This window comes from Kryptolebias marmoratus, linkage group LG22, assembly GCF_001649575.2.
Source record: "Kryptolebias marmoratus isolate JLee-2015 linkage group LG22, ASM164957v2, whole genome shotgun sequence".
Taxonomy (NCBI): domain Eukaryota; kingdom Metazoa; phylum Chordata; class Actinopteri; order Cyprinodontiformes; family Rivulidae; genus Kryptolebias; species Kryptolebias marmoratus.
This window is the reverse complement of record NC_051451.1, coordinates 7,726,573-7,736,181: the sequence shown is the minus strand read 5'-3', so window position 1 is coordinate 7,736,181 and position 9,609 is coordinate 7,726,573. Positions and strand designations below refer to the sequence as shown.

The following is a 9,609-nucleotide window of genomic DNA, read 5'->3' as shown; positions in this document are numbered from 1 at the left end:
TCCAGCAACTGAGAGCAAAAAACCAGCAACTAATCTCAACAAACCAGCGTCTAATTATGGAAAACCAGACACTGAGTGGTGAAATCCAGCAACTGAGAGCAGAAAACCAGCAACTTAACTCAACAAACCAGCAGCTCATTACAGAAAACCAGACACTGAGTGGTGAAATCCAGCAACTGAGAGCAGAAAACCAGCAACTAAACTCAACAAACCAGCAACTAGGCACAAGCAGCCAGAAGCTTAGTGTGGAAAACCAGCACCTCAAAGTAGAAAACCACATACTGAGAGCAGAAATTACAAAACTGAGGGCAGAAAACCAACAACTACAAGCAGAAACCCAAGAGCTGAGATCAGAATTGCAACAGCTAAGGTCAAATACCCAGATGCCATGGGAAGAGGCCCAAACTTCCATTGAAAATTGGACAACATCAACTGAAGAGGGGATGACAGAGTCTCCAACAACATATTACTACTACAGCCACTACTTCAACAACAGAAAAAGTTAAGTAAACATCTATTTAAATGTTTATCAAAATAATGCACAATTGTCAAAAAAGAAAAAAAAAATCAGCTGAAATTGTTTCTTTACTACTAGAAAGGCAAACCGATTACTGCCAATCTGGTTGGCTCCACTTCCAGTCCAGCTGCTATATGATTGGTAAATCTTCAGATCAAAAGACCTGGGAAGAAGCTCGAGACAACTGCAGACAAAGTTATGCAGATTTGATTGTGATAGGCAGTGAAGAAGAACAGGTAAGAATTAAGGTGGTGCTGCAAACAGGTAAATGTGCCACAAACACATGAATGATGCAAAATCTAAAGCACACAAACACAAAAAAACGAATGCAGGAAAAAATGCAGCAAAAGAAAAATGCTGCAGTCACAGGAAATACACAGAAGCAAAAGGAAATATGCTGCAAATACCAAAAACACCAGCAAGTAAGGAAAAAGCTGCAAACTTACCAAACAAATGGAAGTGCACCAGAACACTAAGGGGACACCAGGTTGGATATTAACGCTTAGATTTAGCTTCGTCTTCCTGCCGTTTGACTCAGTGATGGCCGTGAGATCTTGGTCAGCCCACCTCTATGTCTCCCTCCTCTTAAACATGGTGGTTCACTTAAGGAGCATCAACAAATTACCAAACTAATCACACTTGAAAACCAAAAATTAAATAACCTCCTTGTCATATGAACTTCTGACTAAGAGTTAATGTTGAAGTTTTTCACTATATTGGAGTAATAAGACACACCTAATTTAACTGATTTAAAATATGATTTATATTTTTTATTAATACTTTTATGAAAAATTTGGATTTTTATCTCAATAGCTTTCATATCTTGAGAGCAGGTGATGAAAAATGAATGTTGAATTGTTTCAGTAACATTTGCTTTTTGTGTTTGTGTGTTTTGGAGTTTGCATCATTTATGTGTTTGCAGCTCATTTTGCAATTTGCTGTGCATTTAGCCGTTTGCTATGCGTTTGCACCTGTCAGCCACCGTAAAGAATGGCCCCAAATATCCAAACATACAGACACAGTCAATTGTTTTCATATCCTTTTGTTAAAGACAAAAAACCCCCACAAAGGTCACTGAAATAACTTGAAAGTGACAAACAAAATAATATTTTAAAAGTCAGTCACTGCTTTTGAGTTTAGGTTCACCAGATAATTTTCAATAAAAAATTAAACTAGCTTTGACAAAAAAGGATAGTATCCTCAGAGAAAACAAACTAATTTGACCACTGTGACATGTTAAACTAACAAGTGTCCTATAACCAGCATCACAGGTGTCTTCAATCTTGTAATCAGTCAGTCTGCCTATTTAAAGGATGAAAAGTAGTCACTGTGCTGTTTGGTATCATGGTGTGTACCACACTGAACATACAGTAAAGCCAAGAAAGCTAAGGACAGAGTTGTCTCAGGAGATGTGCAAGAAAATTACTGACAAGCATGGTATAGGACCATCTCCAAGCCGCTTGATGTTTCTCTGACTACAGCTTGTCATGATGAGTGGAGATGAACCCAGTGCGCAGACTCATTTTAAAGAAAGAAAACTAATTTTAATGAAGTAAGAAATGAACAAAACAAAAAGCTGACGAGGCAGCAAACAAATAAAGAACAAACTAAAAACTAACAGGACGAGGAACAAGCAGGACGGAAACAAACAGCCAGTAACGACAACAAACCATAAAACAATGAACCAGTGGAGTGTGGAAGGCAATGACCGGGTTTTAAAGACTGAGGATAATTAGGTAAATGGAGGCAGGTGACGTGATTACAAAGTGGGGACAGGTGTAGGTGTAGCAGGGAGATAAAGAGAGAGAGAGAGACTGAGGAGGAGCAAATGAAACATGAAACAAGAGACAAGACAGAAACCAAACAAACCCACAAACTAAATAAAACAACCATAACACGGAAAAAAAAAAAAAAACAATCACCACACAGCTGTTCAGATTATTCAGAAGTTTAAGGTTCACAGGACTGGAGCAAACTTCATCAACTAAGGTTACAAGAGGGAAAATTGATGACAATAAGAAAATACAAATAACATGATTGGTAACCAAAGACCCATCACACCATCTATCTGTGTTTGAGTCAAAGTGGACTAAATAGAAGATGACTGAGGATACACCAATTTTAAAAGCGAACCATAAAAACATGGAAAAAATGTTTATTGACAAGCTACAAAGCTTTTAGTAGAGTGTCCTTTGAACAGATGTGACAAAACTTTGGAAACAAGTCCCATCAGTTCTGTGTTCACAGACCCAAAAATGAAACACAGAATAGAACCCTGTGCCTACAGTGAAACATGGAGGAGGCTTTGTTATGATACGGGGCTGCTTTGCTGCATCTGGCACAAGGTGTCTTGAATCTGTTCAGGAAACAATAAAATCTCAAAATATTCAAGTCTTTCTGGAACAAAACATGCTGCCCAGCGTCAGAAATCTTGGTCTCAAACACAGGCCAAGGGTCCTCTAACTGGATAATGATCCAATATACACAGCTAAAAACACCTAAGAAAGGCTTAGAACAAGTGACCTTCTGAGAAACCTGAGAAAGCTGGAGGTGTTTGCTCCAGAGGAGTGGGCCAAAATATCTGTAGACAAGTGGAAAAGTCTCTGGAGAGTCACAGAAATTGTTAGATTAAGTTAGTGTTAAGTTATTTTGGTGATCTTTGTGAATTTTTCTTCCTTAAATGAAAGGGTACAAACAAATTTTACCATGTCTGTATCTGTGGTGGACCCTGTCCTAAAGATGTGAACTTCATTTTTTAAAGTTTTCACTGTACTTATGTACTTGCATATGCAATAATCCAGATCCAATAAGAACAACATATTTTTTTTAAATATGGTGCAATCAAACAGGATTAGACGAACCAGAGAAAAATGGATTAAAAAAGTAAAGTTTAAATTAATTTAATCTGTTATTTGTTGCCTGTTGATTATTCTGAGCTTTCCACAGTTGATGAAGCTCGTAACCCTATGTTTCATGCTGAGCCCAGACACACTACAAAGGAAGCTTATTTCAGCCACTTGTATCAAGACCTTGTTCTTTCATTCATGATTTCATATCTCATGACCATATATGAGGATTAGAGCCAGTAAGAGCCAGTAAGTACCATTAAGTACCATTAAGTTGAGAATTTTGCCTTTTGAATCAGCTTCTTTTCACCATGACAGACCAGAGCAATGCCTTCATTACTACAAATGAGGCCCCGATCCATCTCCTTCTCTGTTCTACCAGTCACCCATGAACGAAACTCTTGAATACTAAAAAAACCCTTACTTAAGGCGAAGACTCATTCCCAACCTGGATAGAGCATTCCACCCTTTTCTGGTTAGGAACCAAAGCCTTAGACTTAGAGAAGCTGACTTTCATTCTGGCCACTCGACACTTTGCTGTGAACCACCCCAGTGCACGCTGAAGGTCATGGCTAGAAGACGCCAACAAAACCACATCATCTGCAAAAAGCAGAAACAAAGACACTGAGGTACCCAAATTTAACACCCTCCTTTCTATGACTGCACCTTGAGATCATGTCCATGAACACTACAAACAGGATTAGAGACAAGGAGCATGCCTGGAGTCCAACCTGCAGCAGGAACGAGCCTGACCTTCTTTTTGAGAATGCAAACACAACTCTTGCTTTGGTTCTTCAGGGACCAAACCCAACATCTGAACTCCTGTTTCTGTTATTCACTTTCAAATAGCAATTGTATGGTATGCTTTATACATGCTTTATAAATGTTTCTTGGATCTATCAGAAGATGTTCGACAAATTCAAGTTTTAGTTAAACATACATCAAAACGTTTAACTACCGTATTTTCCATACTATAGGGCACATTGGATTATAAGACGCACTGTCAATAAATGGTCCATTTTCGAACTTTTGTCATATATAAAGTGCACCGGACTATTAGGCGCATCGTTGTGCACCTCCCAATTTTTGTAACTTTGCGCGGACGGCGCGCTGTGCTCCATTCAAAATGGATGATTTTGGTGCACTAGCAAAGCTGGTTCACCTGTATCAGCATTTATATGATCCCTCTATGAGAGTTCCCAAAGATAATCAAATGGTTCAAAACTCATTGAAGAATACTGCACTGACGTAAGCGTCAAGTATAAACGCCTACACCACTCGCTCAGGTCCGTGCGCCGTGCATGGAGCCCTGCGCGACAGTACAAAGCACGACTATAACTGAGCCTTAATGCTGCAAGCGGAGCAGCTTTGCAATTTACCAAAGTTGTACTAAAACATTACGACTTCTTACATATATAAGGCACTCCGGATTATAAGTTGAATTGAAGGCTTTTAGGTGTGCCTTATAGTCTGAAAAATATGGTACTAGATACATTCCTATTTTTTTTTCTGATTTAATCAGGACTTCATCTACAAGAGCAGTTCCGCTGGTTTGGAAGCAGCTAAGTTTTGGATTGGCCTCAGAGTTGAAGATGGTGGCTGGAAATGGGTCAACGGGAAGGGTCTAACTGACAAGTAAGACATAATCTTAAACATTGTGAATTATGAATGCTGTCATTCTTTAACAATCCTGGTTTTCTTTCAGTTACTGGCTGCAACCACCTACTGAAGAGCATCATTGTGCAATTTCTACAAAACAGACAAATGGATGGAAATCTGTGAGCTGTGACGTGAAAAATGCGTGGATCTGTCAGAAAAAAGCTATGTCTGGATGAGCACATGCCAGCACAGTTAAATCAGCTAAAACAGTATAAAAATGGTCTAAGTATAAAATTGGAATGTCTAAAACGGTCAAAAAATGTAATTTAGGTCCAGCAATGGTCTTTGTCTAATTCATCTTTTAAATTCTAAAGCACAACTAAACAAGTGAGATAAAAACTCGAAAAACAAAGGTCTCGAATGTATGTATGTATATGTATGATCCAGTCAGTTCACTGAGTACATATTAGCATATAAAATACATATCATGCAGCCATGAGGTCATGATGAGGTTCATGATTGAATCAAATGGGCCACAGCTACATTCTTGTATAAAGGTTTGTGTTGTCACATGCATTGCAGCACTGCATGACTGTCTGGACACCCAGCCTGTGAATCAAAACATGGAAGGATCAGGACCTTGCAGTATTTGTTTAACACCAAGATAGGTGTCATGGTGGCAGTGTTACAGCCAAGCAGCACCAAGCATAACTGGCTCCAGAAAGACAACAAATTCAGCATGAGTTTTTTTTCCGGGTAATTTGTTGGTGTTTCCCCAAATCCAGGGATTAGCTGACAACACAGGTCGCTTAACTCCATCAATGCTTTATTTTATTAGCTGCTTTATTTTTTACATAACGGGTTGTTGTTGCCCCTTATTGTTTCTGAATCCAGAACCCTACCTTGCTGACTGAGTCCAGCTTTGCCTGGTTCTATTAAACCATTATGATTGACCTTGATAAAAGAGCAGGTAATTCAAGACAAAAAGATCTGAGAAAACTATATATAAAAAATAATAATATGAATGAAAATCTGTCCAAGCAAAGTTTAAACTAATTATTCCATGTGGCCTTTGATGTTGCCTGCCAAACATAAAACAGTAAAACAATATCTGACACTGATGTTATGAAGTATTTTTCTCAGCTGATAAGAAGTCTAAAATCTGGAAATCTTCATCTTCATAGTCTGGTGATAGAATATTTTTAAGAATTTAAATCCATTGATCCACAAAATAACAAAGCTTGTGATTTTTTTCACCTGGATTTTTATATGACAGACGGGCTCGGGAGGGTTGAAGCTCACTGATTATTTTTTCAGCTTTTTTTGCAAACAAAGGATATGTTTCCCCTGCAGGCAAAAGTGGCCCAAATCTAAAATTCTTTGGCCATATGCTAAGGTTGGGCGATTAGATGGATTATCGACCATCGACAATAGGCTGAGCCATTCAACCGTTGTTTTTTTAAGAGCGATTTTTTTTTTAACAGTTTTTTTTTTTTTTGCCTATACACACCCCACTCCACCCTCCCTTGTGTGCCACCAAGTGTAACACTGATTTATTCACTCAAACTTATAAGAAAAAGATCTTTTCTGCCATTTGAGATTACAAAAAAGTCCAGATGTCACCTGCGTGAATATATCGTCATTTGTTGAACTGATGAAAATTGGTTGAAAAAATTTTACATTTCGCACAACCTTACCATATGTGACGCATATCTGATTGTTAATGACAGTCTGAATGTGACAAATTTGATATTTTCAAATCCGACCCAGGCATCTTTCATATGTGGTACTTAATCAGATACATATCTGATGTTTTTTAAAGCAACCTCATTTTGATCAATCATGTCGCATTTTGTTCAACTTTCACATAATTAAAGGAGGGGTATGCTAATCAATACAAATATCGATGTTATCAATACCAATGTTATGCAGAAAAAAGCTTGAAACTGTCCACGTCTACAGAATGCAAGTTCAGTTCCCTTGTCTTGTCTTGTTTTTTGTTTTTTGTTTTTTAGATTTGCAATGTCCTGGATGAGAATGTAAACCAACATAAGACACTAACGTTGGTGTTGGATTGTGTTGAAGTTAACATGGCGGGATTGAATTTGTTTCTTTCCTCTGCTTTCAGTACATTGTTCCTGTTCTAGAAACCCAATTCTGCACCTGACAAGGTGGGAAGGGGCAAGAACAAACGTAACACTGAACAAAACAGGCATAGTAGATAAGAATTTTGTCGGCTCCAGAATTGATACAGACATGCAGATTTAAGTTATAATGTGAATAAATTTGAACTCAGAAAAAAAAAAATCAGAATTGAGCCTTAAGATGTGCAGTGTAAATGTAGCCTAAATTGACTAATGTTTCAACACTGACCCTTGTTTTATCAATTAGGATGAACAAAAAACAAGACAATTAAATATAACAAATAGTGTCCTAATTGGCTCTATTGTCTTCACCTGTGAAGCTAGAGAAATGAAGGACTCTTGAAAGGGAACCTTCAGCCTAATGCTTTACCTTGGATTCAGAGGAGCAGTGTGACTTTCATATGAATCATGGCATAGTGGAAGAGACTGACTCCCTTGCAGATTTGCTTATGTGGTCTTGGGTGTTTATTTATCAAGTCCACTTGCGTTTAGTTGATCTGGGGAAGGCCTATGACCGTGATCTCAGAGAGATTCTGTCTGGGTTTCCCTTAAGGTACTGTTATTGCTTCAACCCAACCATAAGTAAAAATCAATGGATGAATGGATTACCTCCCGAAAAAAATCACCACTCAGCTTTCTGCTTTAGATTTTTTTAGTTTTGTTAAAAACAAATCTAGATTTTTTTTGGTCAGTTCTTTAATCAAAAGTGGGGGTTTTTCTGCAGATGCAGGTGTTTTACCTTTCACAGCTGACAGAAGTCACTTGCCCTGTAAGCAAAATGAAAAATTCTCAAGATTTATTAGATCAGCAGCAGTTTGATGAAACTCTTTTGTGTGGAAGTCTCTAACCAGCCTGGAAAACACATCTGACCTGTTTTTGACCTGCTGCTTGTAGGCACAAAGCTTTGCATGACTGGTTCATTTTTTACAGTGTATCTGTCTGTCCCTGCTGTAAAAGCAGAGCGGGTTGTCTGTGTGTCTTTGTGTCAGTGTTGTTGCTGAGTGCAGTGACCTGAGCTTACACTCCCCCTGTTCCCGTTGGGGTAAATATCCCTCTATTAGCAACAAGTGATCTGAAAGCTCTGATCTCTCAGAGCCACTGAAAGCTTTTAGAGCAACAACAGTGAAAAAAACAGCTTCATTTTTTTAACCCTTAAAGCAACCACACAACGCTTTTCTTTATATAATTTGATCAACAACAAAGGAACTAACTTTAACATCATGCATTTGATTTATGTTGTAATCTTTAATAAACATGTTTAACATGCTTTTTCTTTCACAACAAATTTTCTGTTGAAACATTTATATATATTTATATTTTAGGCAAATTATATTATAAGAAGTATACCTTGTTTTTACTTTTTCACTTGAGTTTAAGATTGTGTGAAAGCTAAATTTGTTGTAATTAAAAGATTGAAGGGTGCCAAAGCAGGAAGCATCCTTATAAATGTACGCTCATTATTCTTCTGTTTTTGTCCCAATTTGTCCTGCTACTCTTTCCTCAATAAAAAAAATGTGCATCTTGATAATATGTTTTGACTTTTAGTAGCGATGCATTGTATGATGTAAACAAAATTCACAAAAAACAATTTCCCCATAGATGACAATAAGTTTTTGTTAAAATGAGTTGAGAAATTACAACCCTTTTTAAAGATCTACATCTCAGACATACTTCGCAGTAGAACATGATCAAAGTTTAAACGAATCTCAGAAAGTTGGACTTTACATGACTGAACTGGTATTTTGATCACAGTTTAAGTTTGTGTATTTTTTGAGATTTTGGACAATTGGCAGCACATTTAGCTCCAGAATGCCTTGATAGTCTTGAAACTTCATTTTACCCTGCACAGATGCAAGACACCCTGTGCCAGATGCAGCACAGTACCCTCAGAAGAGAACCAAGCCTCCTCCATGTTCCATTGTACATTCTTTTCTTTACATTTCATTTTTGTGTCTGTAAAAATAGAGCTGATGGGACTTGTTGCTAAAAAGCTCCAATTTTGTCTCATCTGTCCAAAGGACATTCTCCCAGAAACTTTGTGGCTTGTCAATATGCATTTTGACAAATTCCTGTCTCACTTTTTTATGATATGGTGTGCTCCTTACTCATCTTCCATTAAGCCTGTATTTGCTCAAACAGCAACCAATGATGCTATCTGACACTGATGACCCCTGACCTTGGAGTTCACCTCTACTCTCTTTGGAAGTTGTTATGGGCTCTTTGGATAACAATTCATATTACCGTATTTTCCGGACTATAAGTCACTCCGGAGTACAAGTCGCACCAGCCATAAAATGCATAATAAAGAAGGAAAAGACATATATAAGTCGCACTGGAGTATAAGTCGCATTTTTGGGGGAAATTTATTTGATAAAATTCAACACCAAGAACAGACATGTCATCTTGAAAGGCAATTTAAAATAAAAATAGAATAGAGGCAACAACAGGCTGAATAATTGTACGGTATGCTATGTTACACGACACATAAACAACGAACTGAGAA

General features: G+C 37.7%; 1 protein-coding gene across 1 annotated transcript; it reads left to right on the top strand.

The window, feature by feature from the left end:
* Positions 1 to 537: 537 nt before the first annotated feature.
* On the top strand, positions 538 to 5,399 carry LOC112451285 (C-type lectin domain family 17, member A-like). Its single transcript, XM_025010109.2, has 3 exons — positions 538 to 753; positions 4,886 to 4,998; positions 5,069 to 5,399. The coding sequence occupies exons 1-3, from the start codon at positions 538 to 540 to the stop codon at positions 5,196 to 5,198; spliced, it is 459 nt and encodes a 152-aa protein (XP_024865877.1). The 3' UTR covers positions 5,199 to 5,399.
* The last annotated feature ends 4,210 nt before the right edge of the window (positions 5,400 to 9,609 follow it).